This window comes from Calonectris borealis, chromosome 21 (assembly GCF_964195595.1).
Source record: "Calonectris borealis chromosome 21, bCalBor7.hap1.2, whole genome shotgun sequence".
Taxonomy (NCBI): Eukaryota; Metazoa; Chordata; class Aves; order Procellariiformes; family Procellariidae; genus Calonectris; species Calonectris borealis.
The window spans coordinates 10662444-10676908 of NC_134332.1; the positions used below are offsets into that span (position 1 = coordinate 10662444).

General features: G+C 36.9%; 1 protein-coding gene across 5 annotated transcripts in view; it reads right to left on the minus strand.

Annotated features, from left to right (window-relative positions):
• The window catches only part of TTLL11 (tubulin tyrosine ligase like 11), a 54015-nt gene that overhangs the window by 24177 nt on the left and 15373 nt on the right, over positions 1 to 14465 (minus strand). For all 5 annotated transcript variants that reach the window (XM_075170786.1, XM_075170788.1, XM_075170789.1 and 2 more), the window contains 3 exons: positions 11777 to 12352; positions 11080 to 11175; positions 10426 to 10544 (listed from right to left, as the gene is read on the minus strand). In XM_075170786.1, the coding sequence (XP_075026887.1) occupies positions 10426 to 10544; positions 11080 to 11175; positions 11777 to 12352 (791 nt within the window). The remainder of the gene's footprint in view (positions 1 to 10425; positions 10545 to 11079; positions 11176 to 11776; positions 12353 to 14465) is intronic.

The following is a 14465-nucleotide window of genomic DNA, read 5'->3' on the forward strand; positions in this document are numbered from 1 at the left end:
TGGAGTGTTGCTGAACAGTCTGTTTTCCGGTTAGACAGCACGCCAAGCCGTATTCTCCTCTGCCCTGGTACTCTTTTCAGTGGGCTCACTAGGCACAAATACCTTTGTTTAGCTTTTACATGACAGTTTTTCAACTTAAGAGTTAGTCCAGATTAACACTCTTTGACAAAGTGTATTACACTTTCAGAGGTGGATGGATGCCTAGATCACTGAGGCAGAGAAGCCCAAAACAATCTGAGACAAGTACTGAAAATTAGTTAATTAAGCCCTTGTTCAACACAAAAACACTAACCCTTTTCAGGCTGAGGAGATGTCAGCCTTGAAGGCTACATACGAGAAGTCCTGAATGGTGGAAATAACATCTAAGAACATCAAGGACTTTTCTACCATATTATTTTTGCAAGCTAGTTTACCTCTGAGGTAAAAGGAAAAGGTGAATGGCCTTAAAACTACAGTAATTTCACTCTCTCAAAGGTACAGAGGGCTAACTGCACAAAACGCTTAAGTATGCACTTAAATACTTGATGAATAAGGTCAAAGTTGCTATTTGTTTTATATCCTATCTAGTGTAACCTAAGCAAATTTCTGACCATGCTTAATCTGAATTTTCACTGGTTTCAGGTGAAGCTTGCCATCAGCAATGGCTGGATCCAGCAAACATCTGTATGCAACAAAGCTCCCAGGGATGCTTTGAAGTATTGCTGAGTTTATGTTTAAAAGAAAACCAAAGTCAAAACAACACAAAAGCAGCTTACTTCGTTAGAATTCAGTCAAAGCAGGAGCACACACCAAAGGAGCTCCAACATCTATGCTGTCAGTTACGGAACGAGGCTTGAACAGCCACTGAGCGCTGCAAAGCCTTGCTATCAGGCTTTTTATTACGGCTCAGTGAAGTCAATGGGACTCCTCTTGCCCCAGTCATTACTGCTGGTTATGAGGGATGCAAAATACAGCGTGCCTTAGGCCAGATTCTATTACCATTAAGACTTATAATCTCTAATCAAATAACTGAATTCAAAGATGTATTTAGACCCACTGCCTCCACATTCATTTTTATGCCATTTGGAAGGAGACTGAGCAGCCACCCCACTTTATTCCTGACCTCCCTTCTTCTTGGGCAAACCTTGAAGATTACAGCAACTTTTGCGGCTGCACTACAAAGACTAGAGGAAAGTGACATATTCTGATAAAACCTTCCTTGTCTCTGTATTTTATCACAAAGGTTTTCTTTTCATTTAAAAATCATCATAAGAGAAAAGAAAGCAAAAAGACTTCTTAATGATCAACTTAAAATGTAATACAGTGTCAATATCCAAGAGATGTAATTGCTATAGCACGTTTTGATATATTAGAATGTTTGGAAAGTTCAGATTTTATGGAAATGCTCTTGACAGGTCACATTGCTCAGCTTATTTTCAATCCTTCCCCTATTGCTCACTAGAAATTTTAGAGAGCAAAAAGAAAGAAAAGAGATGTCAATAAAAACGTAATTAGATTAGCTGCATCTCAAAATATTGTGATTCAAGTCTAATTGGACAAACTGGTCTCCATTTGCAATTTGATAACATAAAACCAGACTTCGGTTCACACCGGAGCTAGGGGCACTGCAGCACGCCAATTACTGCAAAAGCATATACGGTTTTGGACCAATTAATTTCACAGTGCTGAAAACAAAACCTTTTAAAATTCTGCAACCCATATAAATTCTTGTCCATTAAAATTTTTAAATTAACTGGGCCTGTCATCAGCTTGCTTGCTTAGTACATTCTAAGCACTTCCAGCTGTCCCTCAAAACGGGGTCATTTCAAGAGATTCAAAGTAAGACTGAATTCACTTTATGTGGCAGTTAAAATACAGTCTTTACATTCAAGACGTTAGTGCTTAGAATACAATATATGAGCAACCACAGACCAACTTGCAAAACTGGACTATGAACAACAGCACTTTTTGCAATGGTGAAGGTTAAAATGTGAATAATCATAAATTAATCTGTTGTCAAGCATGGGGTTACTTAGTGCTGTGTTTGTGTGCATTCCTATGATATTCCATAAGTTCTCTGTTTTATTAGCAAAGGACTGTAAAAATGAGAAGATGAAAATAACACCATCAAAGAATGACACTGAGAAAAACCCTTTTTTAAATCCTAATATCCTGAATATTCAAATAGCACACTATGCACCAAGTTATGATATTGTATAGAAAATGCAATGACTCTAAGCACTCTGTACGGGAGCAAGTAAAAGATAAAGAGATGACTAATGACAATCAGGTTGGCAAAACTGAAGAATACTTTGCAAACCTTAGTAACCACCAGGGATATTTACTGAAGAGTGTAGAATCAGACCTAGGGTCTTCCACAGAAGAAAACTGAAGCTTTTCTGTAATATTTTTATGTAACAACAATACATAAACTGACCTCATATACTACTAAGCATAACAACAGGCCATACCCTGAACACTGTAATTTAGAAAGACCGGCAATGCATGGGAGAAACACGGCATCATCCTCTTTTCACAGAAAGTTTTGTCTAAAAGTCACTGAGTAAACTGGCTGAATCAGGAATGGAAATTGCATCTTTTATGTTCTAGTCCAGAGTTATTTTCACAAAACCAACTTTTCCTGTAATGGTTTGATAAGAGAAAAACATTGAAGTGAATTACTGAATTCCTACTGTATCTATGCTAGGGATATGGTTTTAGCTATTTTTGAAGACACATTATTATTGCTTGTGTATTTACACATTTTTTAGTCCATTAAAACATTTCAGATTACATGTGAAATAGAGACAGTTATAAACTAAAAGATCTGAGCTTCTTTCTATCAGCAGATTTTATTTTCTTTTCTATGTTAGGACTGCTGCCACAGCACATTCAAATTATTTGCCACTGTTCTGCACTCAGTATTGTATTTTCTGTTGCTGTAGTAAACACTCTCGTGGTGCTTTCCTCTAAGTGGCTCTTAAAACCAACGTAGAACTATTCTGTGAGTCAAGCACTACCAGATCCATCCCTTCCCTTCATGGAGGGATGTCTCACATTGTAGTTTGTGAAATTTCCAACAGGGCCTATCCTAATCAAGAGGAGAAAGGTTAAAAGCTCTTAAGGATGAAGCAGATAAATAATTGGAAAAGCAAGAACGGAGGGCAAAGATCAAGGCACCTGTAACATTTGCTTCACAAAACTGAACAGTTGAGGCTAGTTCTTCTTCAGCAGCATGAGAAATAGCAGTAGAAATAAATACTCCCCAACTACAGAAAAACAAAGTTAACATTTCACTAATCTGAACTGAAGTAACATTGACAAACATCACGTTTAAAAGTCTCCCTCGCATGTCTAACTCATCAAAAGCCACACCAGCTAATGTAGCAGACGAGAATTGATACTGAAGTTGGCAGATTGCCTGATGAAGGAATAAACCAAAAAGCCCTCTAGAAAGAGAGAGGGTCTAATTCAATGTACTTTCAAAGGGCTTTGGCAGAATGATCCTGAATATGAATGCTGGGTCATTTTGACTGATGGAGGGAAAAATTGTGTCGGCCTCCAAAATGAACCGGAGTAGAAAGATCAATCTCAAGAAAGCCACAGATAGGAGTTTATACACTCTCGGCAGAAATAAGGCTTGGAATGAAGAGGTGGTGCTTGAGAAGCATTTGAATAGCTGAAAACCTGACCAGACTTCCAAGTGATAGCAAAGGCATACAGGAATCAACCTAAAGCTCTAGCAGTCAGCTCATAAAGCCAATTAGCAAATGGAAACCAAAATACTGATACTACCATAGCTAGGTTTATTACATACTGATTTTTATAAGCACTAACCTCACCCCATATAATGCAAAAGGTACTGACAACCCTGAATAATGAATCCCTGTGGAACGTAATACTCACAGAAGCGGAAACTAAGATACATTACAACAAGACTGAAGAAGTCATTATTTTCTGATCAGTGATAATGCAACACCAGTATTCTCCCATTCAGTCTCTCTGTATGTATGTGCACTGAGTTTCTGACCCTCTTAAACCACCCCTGTCACACAATCATAACCTTAGAATATGTACAGTAATCAATGGCAAGAATGACTTTATCATCATCAAAATCTAGGATAATCATACTCTCGAGACATCTTTGCACAGTATATTTTCACATTTCCATTAAACATAACACAAACATCAGGGGAGGTTATGAAACTGAACAAAAAATTTCTGGGAAATAAATGGAATACAGCTGCACAGGTGATTTCCTGACTTTTTTCCTTCTTTAAGGAAGTACAAAATTGCTCCTCAATATCAAGAAATTAAGAATAGCATTAGGATTTGGAAAATGTCTTTGAAACATGCAAAAGAGAAACATTACCAAAAGGCCTGTTGAAGTAAAGACCCAGATTCCTCTTGCAGTTTAGTAGACAAGGTTAGACCCATCACCAGCACAGGTCACTAGGTCACTAGCACAGCGGGAGACATCTCCTAAAGAAGCTGCCACTTTAACATAAGTTACATTTAAGGCGGAAAGTACCTAAGTAGAATGTCCAGAAATTAATTCATGTTTTCATTTAATCAGATCACGTATTCTCCTCCTAGAAACTACTAATTTTGTCCTGTATCAGACAAAGAAATAATTTAAAGTGAGAAAGATGTGTAACCCACACAGTAGAAAAAGTGAACCATCTTGTTTTGTGCAAGAAAAGAGTAAGATCTTTTCTGCAGTAAGTTCTACAAAACCTTGACTGGAATTTCTTCCTAACTACATAACACTTAGAGCTAAAAAGTCAAACTGACATACATTAATATTTACAGGGTGCTCTCTGAACAGAGTGACATTAGCCAGTGTTTGCATGCTGATCTTGCAAAAATTTGAAAGAGACCACATTGGGGTTCCTCATGCTCAGAAAATTAGTTAATCATATTTGACATTTGCTAGAGCCACAGAATCCAGAGAAAAGAATCATACCTGACATATTTTTAAACGAAGAAAAAAATAATCAGAACATCACAAATACATTTCAAGGCTGAATTCAAATAGAAAAACACTGAAGTGGTATGTACAGAGAATAGCACCCAAGAAAAGATAAACTAGCAATGAAACAGCAATACCATAATAGGTAATAAAACAAAAGCACTCATTTTTGTGGGCACAATGAATTGATTGTTTTTGTAATAGCCATAGATTAAATTATATTTCATTTCCAAAATGTTTCAATTCTTTCTTCTGTCAATGGCTATTTCAGTGCTGAATAAAAGTCATTATATTACTCAGGGGGCTGCACCTTCATTATCTCTAGCAAGTAAAAAGCAGATTTTATTCCATAAGCAACTCATCTTTCTAATGACAAGTATGTCATAATACTGTGCTTTCTTTGTCAGAAGAATAAAATGCTTATTTTCTGTCTTGAAATATGTAAGAAATTAGGCATGTAAATGCAAGAGATCATACTGGGACACAGAATAAACAACAGCAACAAAAATATAAAGAAGTGTCTTATTATCACTGGATTAATTAGCATTAATAAACTAGGGCACAAATATTTTTGACAGGACAGGAAAGCAGGTCATTAACATTGACGAGATGATATAAATGATATTCTTAAGACATATAGAGCAGACCCATGAGCAGATACTCACGGCTTGCAATTATACTACCAGTCAAACAATTTACATCTAACATCCAGTAGAGAATATACAGTATTTGCATACAAGACTGGACTCCTTTTTGCTCAAATCTAATGCAATTTTGAGACAAATAAATTGCTAATAATTAAACAAACACTGAAACAAAAACCTTTTACTACTATAAAGATTCAAAATTAGGCACAAAAAAACAGAAGTTTGCGAAGCCTTTTAAAATGGATTTTCTGTTGGAGGCACAACATAAACAATGATTTGCATCACTGATTATCTTAATTAAACTGCTGTTTACATAAGTAACGTTGATTTACTTTAAATGTTGTTCAGTGTCATTAGACCATTCATTTAATTGTGCAAATTTCCTTTAGCTCAAGTCTTCTCCCACCTTCAGCAGGCTGTGAACAGCATCTCTGCTGCAAGAAGTAAATCCCGAGCAAATTTAATGCTATACAAGCTTTATACAAGTTTCTTTGTCGAAACATTATGGAGCACAGTTCAGTCCCTTACCCTATACTAGTATGTGACAAGGATTTCACTCTTCAAGTCGGTGTAGCCAAGCTTTCTGACCATGTTGCCTATTACAAACTTGGACAAAAATGCATACTGTAATCCTGTGAAGGGACATGTACCACCCCTGCTACACACGATGCTTTGAATATGTTAAGTAAAAAGAAACTATGTTTCCTCCCCCTCTTTTTCTTTTTTTACATTAGATTTCTCACTCGTGGAGGAAAGCTCCCTCCTGATGATACAGTGACCAGCTGGCTAATCTGGTACTGAATGTCTTCACTAGATCATAAATTCAAGTCAAAAGAGCTACCATTGCTGAAAAAATGTAAGCTGGAAAAACCACCACGATAATTCTGAAATTAGCAGTGACAGATGTTCAGAACAGAAGTCAGTATTTCTGGCCATCACCACCCCCTGAATTCACTCTATAGTAATGGCAGAAGAAAGTCAGCTTTGTTTGATAATATTTAACAGATTTACAGGGGAGTTTAAAATTCTGTCTTTCCAAGAAAACAGCTCAGCCACAAATGATTGTGTTTGTTCCAGCACGTCATCAGCCTGGATGATTGTAATGATCTACTCAAGCCTTAAAATCCATAAAAACAATACTGCCACACAAACAAAAGCAAAGAGTTAGTATCTTCCATATTATTTTATTAAATGTTTTAATTTCTTAATTATGAGTGAAACTTGAGTTGCAAATTAAGGATGCCTAAGGAAAATAGGACTAGTCTAGGAACGACAGCTAGGGCAAAAAAGGCTCTACATTTTGGCTCCTGCAAAGTTCCATTGGGGGCGGGGGGAATCAGAAAAGTCTCTTTTTATAATCATGCATTTTTAGCTGGATTTTTTTTTTCCCCCCAAAGAAGAGCAAAAAAATAAAACAAAAACATACAACGTGCAGTTGACTAGCTGCCGCCTTTAATTTCAGAAAGGGCTACCCAGACTCTACTTGGTCAGGCAGAGCCAGCCACCACTCGCCCTCTGGGTTACAGAATGGCTAGAAAACAGCCTAACAAAGTAACCCGCAGAGCCGCTTTCAGCTTCTCCTCTTGAGAGGCTCCGAGCCGTTGACATACATCTTCACCCTGCAGAGCAGTACATGGCTCCAAATCTCTCTATTAATAGTTGCTTGAAAACTCTGCTGTCATCAGACTTTGGCTACAACTGCCCTAACAGAGGATTTGGAAGCAGCAAGGAAATTAATGCAGCAAAGCAGGACATTAACCCTTACACAGATACCTACTGCCTTCAGAGTCTTGACATGCAGAGAAGGTCTTCTGCATACGAGGTACATGGGGTTTGTCCGGCAGGGCACGCGTAACGTCAGGGAAAAGCAGGCGCTGTGCAGTACCCAGCCCGCTCATCCCTCCCAAAAGCCTCACATGTGCCTGTGTCACTTTTTATTCAATTCCTTATGGTCTTTGCATCACAGAATAACACAAAGCCTTCCCTCATCTCCACAACAGAAGATATTTCCTCTATTTAAAAAAAAAAAAAAGAAAATCTTTGCATGAATTTAAAGTTTCTGTTTAAACATGTTACATGCACAAAATATTAACTGCATACCTCAGTACTTAAATGGCCAGGACAAATTCTTAAAACTAAGAAAAGATCGGTCATACTGTGGGACAATAGCCACTAAGTATATTTAAGTACATTCATTTGAACTTGTATCACTGCAGATTTTCAATGACTAATTATTGGAAGTGCCAAGATAATTACTAGTGATTGGTGCATGTAAAGACTGGAATTGTGTTGGAAAAATTAAGAGATATGTATGGCGTGATAAACTGATCTTATTCAACTTAACTTTTATTTCAATATTATATGTCACATGAAAGGAAAGAGGAAAAAAATAATCAGAAGTCCATAAAGATGAGGAAAAATGAAACTAAAAAAATTTCTGAGCTATTGATCTTTCCTGATAATGAAGTACTTCAGGATGACTTCTAAAACTCACTTTCATTTAGATGCTTCATTTATTTTAATCTGGGACATAATTAGAGGGAAATCAAATCCATCTCCACAGCAGAATATTTATCTGAGATGCAGCTCAGACTTCTCAGTATTTCCCCTGTGTGTTCAAACTCAGTGTTACATATATTGTTAAAACTTGACTTAGATTAATGTCCATTACTTAATTAGCATCAAAACTAGAGTCTACAGTGTTTGCTGCCAGTTAGCTGTCAGAACAGGAATTCTTTCAGATTTTTTTTCCTATTAATAGGCCAAATTTCGCTTTCCCTGCTGCCAGGCGCAATTAGACTAGCAAAAGTATTACCACGAATAGGTGAACTGCTATCCAGCTTTCTATCTCCAGTCAATTATTTAGTTATCTTTGTCCTGCAAACAGAGGAATGATGCCATTTCTCTGCAGTTACTGGTAGGAGCGTTTGGAGAGAGAATGTGGGAGCACAAGTTAGAACTGGTTGAAATGCACTGAAACAAGTGAGAGGCAGGACGCAAAGCAAAAGCATTGCAAAACCTTTGCTAGCGAAGACGAGGCAAAAGTAACTGGTGCTCAGTTCCTCTCTCAAATGCCTTTACTTTGGTGTAAATCTCCATAGGTGATCAGAATGAGGTCCGTTACTTGAGGCGCACAGTAAGATCATGTCTCTCTCAAGAAGTTCCATGCACCATCCCCAGTTCAATAAAAAGTACTTGGAAGTAGAAGGGGTAAATCTCAGCTGAACAGGTGGGCAGTTGTCACACATGAGTTCCTCCATATCCACAGAAAATGTTATCAGGATGTTGCCCTTTGCAGCAAGAAATGGGATTGACTTATGGTGAAGACACGTAGATATTCATCAACAAGATGCTCTGTTAACCAGATTATCCTGAAAAAAAAGCTTCATCACTGATGAATTCTTGCTGTGAAGAGCCAATGTTTATCTCGTCACTGACTAATCCTGTTATAAATTATTTAGTACTCAAAATGTATCACAGAAGAATCCTCAGCTGAATGAGTGTTCCACAGACACCAGTGTTCTCAGGAATTTATTTGTAATTATCATTTACCTTTTTTCCATATCTAATATGTAGTTAATGAATGCCTGACATAACTTCAGCATAAAAAAAAAAAGAGACACGAATACATAATTACAGGTTGAAAAATGATCTTTTCTCAGCTCCATGCACTGAAGTAATCTTAAGGGTGAAGGTTAAGTACAAGCAACACACAGTATAGATTGCTTTGCAAGACATTCTATATACTGCCCACAGCAACCTCTGTGCGTGGCACTGCCTCCAAAAGAATAGTTTGATCTTATAATAATATTACAATAATACAGAACTTGTAAGTATTATCAGTCATGTCTTGTTCATGGGACTGTCTACAAAAGGACTGTCTACAAAAGGACAGCAAGTTTGCCCTTGAAATCATTATAGAACGTGAATAACATATTTAAGCTTGCCACTAAGTGCCAGAAGAACAAAATCGATATTCTAGTATGGAGGAAAAAAATTCCAGGGACAAAAAAAAAAAAAAAAAAAAATCTTCCTTTCATGTCTCCAAGGAACTGCTTAAAACAAGGTGTTTCATCAAAAAAGAAGATACTATTTCTCTCAGCCTGATCCCACCACAAGCATTTCTGTGCAAGCTGCTTCAGGCAGTTCCTCTCATTTCTAGATCATAGATTTAACTATGTTTATTATCACAGATCAAGGAAGCAATTTCTAAATACAATATTCATACTTTTCAGCTCCAATGGGGCAATTCATTCAATTTGAGACTTTAAAGCAAATTAATACACAAATTTATCTCTCATGACTGTTTTGAATAAGAGAGGCCTCAAGTAAAAGTACAAATAAACAAACCTGAGTTACTAAATTGTTTGCACCAGTTCTGAATCAAAGAAAAGATGTTCCAGGGGAACTGATAAAGCCTGATTTACTGTCAGTTTGTAGACCTTTTCAATTCCTTGAGCTAGAGCACTTGCATGGCTCCTTCCAGACTTCTGCCATTCCCAGAAGAAAGGAGCATGTGAAGTGGTCAGTGCCGAGCTGCGAAAATGCCATTTGGTGGAATTGCTGCTACTCAACGGAAAGTATAATGAATTGGTTTTTTCCTTGACCTTCCCCTGGCAGATCCACAAATCCGAGTACTCTTTTTGTACCACAGCAATTAATATCCTACAAGCTTTTCTGAAAGAGTGAACACCGTGGATGTAAAAGGGGTCACACAGACAGTCGGGAACTCATTGTCCTGGAGAAACTAACATAATTGGGAAAAAATATTTCACTTTTATAATTATTGCAAGGCACTAATGCAAAAAACAAAGTCACCACACTTACTGGACATCTTTTCTCTTTTTTTTCTGAGGGTCCACTAGACGAAGAGTATCTCTGATAACAGCTACTTTCACTTCTTCATCAACAGGGCTTGGGACATTTTCAAATACTCCAGGAGAAAGCTTCAAATTACAAAGGGATACAATTATTCAGAACTAAGGATTATTTATTCCACATTTGCTCAAACTTCATGCATGTCACATGCTTTAAATACACAATGATAGATTAGAAAATACTTCTTAAATAATACACAAATACCTTAACATTTTCAGTATGATATTACAACAATTTTTGGCAAGTTTCTCTACTAAATTGAAATATTAAAAAAAAAAAAAAAAGATTGTTGCCAATGTTACTATTTATATTATGTATACAAACATGAAAAAATTATTAGCAATCCCCTAAACACAATTAAGTCAACTGTAGGGGATGATGAATAAATGCATTTATGACAAAGATGATGGAGAGCTTTCACAATTCCAATAAGTCGTATTTCCAGTGTATAAGATTAGCAATGATTTCAAAGCAGAAAATTACAGAGGACCTTGGAGATTTCATATTAGCAGACAGCTCTCATCTTTCAAACAAGGAAAAAGACCAGAAAACCAAACGTAAACAATTTCATTCCAGTATCATTATCATGTTGAGAGGTCTTACCTCTTGCTCATGTTCTATTCTCATGCTGGGGTTTGCATTTACTTCTAGTAACATGGGCTTCAAGTTTTTCATCAGCAGAATGTCAAACCCTAAAATCTGTGCATAACAAGTAACGTATTACTTCCATTCTACTCACAGTGTTCTTCTAGAGAATGCAATGGTCATCCAAATGTCAATATTCACGAGAAAGAAACATTTGAAGGACAAAAGAGAAATAACTGAGAAATATACTATATTGCTGAATAATTACTGAAACCATTTGTCTTTCATACTAATGGCTACTTTCACACTACCCCCATCTCTAAATACTGCATCTGTCAACATGGACACCTACAACAAGTGGGTCTTAAAATTGCCATCATAATAGCTGCTGTTAGGAAGCTGCAAAGCTTCATAGTTACAACATCTAGAAGATGGAAACTGGAGTGAATACTGCTATTAATGACTGGTACCCATTTGAAATTCTCCATATATGTTTACGGCTAGTAGTAACATAGGTCAGGAGACTGAGATTTGTAAGGTAAAACTTGGGTGAGGAGAACCTAAGCTCTGAGCTCACACAATGCTATTCAACGGATGCACTACATCCAACCAGTGATCAGCAACATAACTAGAGAAAGCTTTTAGAAAAGGAATTAAACATCCAGAAAATTAATACACAGAAATAACTGCATTCCTGGCAGAAATTCCAACCTACCTGGAAGCAAGTTGGCCCAGGCTTTCCTGCTGGTATGTCAGACTGATAGTAAACTTTCAGTTCTGGTGTCAGTGCAATAATTGTTTTAATCACCAGTGAAATTATATCTGACCACAGCTTTTTGACATCAGCTCCTCTGGAAGACAGTCTGCACAGAATGCTTGAAAAAGTCCTCTTGCTGCCAGTGTTTACATTGTCAGAATGGATAAAATTCCCACTATGGATATTTAGTGAATAGTTGGTTAAGTGCATAAAAACCTGGTGCAAATTTTTTAGAGTGGGTTCTTGATAGGGCTCTGTACAAAATCTAGAAAGTCCATCTTTGGCTATATAAATCTCTAAGGGTTCTAAAGATTTCAGTAAGACATAAAGACGAATATCAAATTTCAGTTTGTCGACAAGCAGTGGTTTGCAAATATATTCCTGGACCACAGCTGGCCGGCTCTGGATGCTTCCTGTCAGTCTGATGTCACTTGGGTCTTTAATGAGGTAGATTCCATCCCCCTGGCACCCTCCATCAGGTTTTACAATAAAAGTGGGCTTCCAGGATGGATCGCTGTCTTTCATCATACGAACCTAGAAGGAAAAGAATTACACTTGAAAGATACTAATTGGGGGGGAAGAAGGACTGATACTATGAAAGCCAACAAATTGCATTCATAAACAAAAATACATAAAAATAACATGATCACATCACTATAGTAGTAAACACCGTGCAAAAAAGGTAGAAGATAAACAGTACTGACAAGCACAAAGACAAACAAAAAAGCATGAGTAGGGAATTACTAGTACAGATAAAACATCATTTCATTTAACAAGCCATTGTATAAATGATTTCAGGAACTTCTTTTTAATTTATGTACCAATTTACAGAATGAAATGCTGTATAACTCATGAGATCCATTTTATTAGTCACTAATGTGTGTGAAACTGCAAAGTTAAACTTCCATGCTGCATTTTGAACAATTACTGACAAAGACAATCATTAACCTAAAGAAAGGCATTATTGAGGTATGAATGTAGACAAACAATACTGGAAGAAGGAAAGATAAAGTAGAAATTTGGCACTGATAATACCTTTTTCCACCACTGAATATTTTTCACAATCAGATATCCAGTGTTAGTAAAACTAGGGAATATTGAGCCATGTACAGATATTAAGCAAATACCACAAATTTACTAAACAAAGCATAGAGTTTATGCCTCAGTTGCTATCTACCACCATTCTCCAAAATGAAATGTTTTCTAAATTATACCAGAACTCCCCTCAGGCCTGGCATGCAATTATTACCTTTCTATCCAATGCAAGATAAAGAAAATTCTATCATGATTTCAACAACTCTTCTCAGTGGCTTTGATTTGTTTTAGGAAGATCTGTTCATAACACATGACAATTCAGATGCTTTCTTTAGATGTACCTAGTGTGAAATCAGGAAAGCGAGGAAAGTTGGAGGAGAATTTGATGGTGTCTAGTAGCAAATCAAAACTTTGGGTAAATCTACAAAGCACTCTATGCCTGGCCTGTCGTTTCCTCAAGCTAGTGCACATCTGCGTTCAGATGTTCACCACTGCTGTGCTGGTTCAGTGTGAAACACAGTGCGCTCTAGTGTATGAGCTCACAAACAGCCAACACCAATATCTACGCAGCATAATGCATTTTAATATGCAAAAATGCTTAGAAAAGTCACTATACAAGATACATTTCACTTCTTTCACAGAGAAATGCTTCCCGTTTGCGGATTTCTTAAAAAGTTGTGTGAAATACTCCTTACTGCTAACAAGTTAAATTAATAGAATCATTCTGGAAAACATTGACAATTGAACTTATGATGTGTGGGGTGATGGGAGATCCCCCCACTAGAAAGGAAATAGCAGGTAAGAAATTTTGACACTACGAACACTCTCTGAGCATGTATAAAGATCATCAAGACACAGAAACAGCAAGAAAAAGGAGAAAGGAGGAAAAGAAATAAAAAAAGAAAAAAAAAAAAAGAAAAGCTTAGCAAACCAGTACCTTTCAGTATCATTTTCTTTCTATTGTTTGTAGTGCCTTGCCATGAAAGATCTCTGTTTGTTGAAGTCAACTTTAATACTTTGTAAGAATGTCGCCAGAGGACTATATGACCTATTTCTGTATTGTTTACAGCAGCACGTACCTCGATACTCGAGTATCCAGTTCTCTCGCTGCTTTGTAGATATCCATGAGTACAGTATAAGCCATTATACCCATATCTTGAGATTTTTTTCCACACTGTGCCCTAGATTCTTGGGGCGTATAAGGAAAATGGTTTACCACAAATAAAAATTATAACAACAGTGATGGGGAAGTATCCGTGGTTTGTCAGAACCCAACTGCCTACAGAATCCCAGATGTGGCCTTAGTAAGATGAAACACAAAAGTAAATTATAGAGAATTGTACGATTATAGAGGTATCTGCATCCTCTCACACAGAAGATGAGAAAAATAAAAAGGAAAAAAAAGTTCTAAAACTCAGATCTAGATCCAAATGTCTCAAATTCAAAAGGCAGTTGAATCTGAACTTTTTTCTCAATCCCACTGTCATTTCTACATACTGACATCAGCAGCTTGATTTGGGGCATAAACAGGGCTTGGCACTGTAACAGACAACTAGCTGGTTTTTTAATAGAAACTAGCTTCTTGGAAGCAACAATAAATATCTTTGGAGTT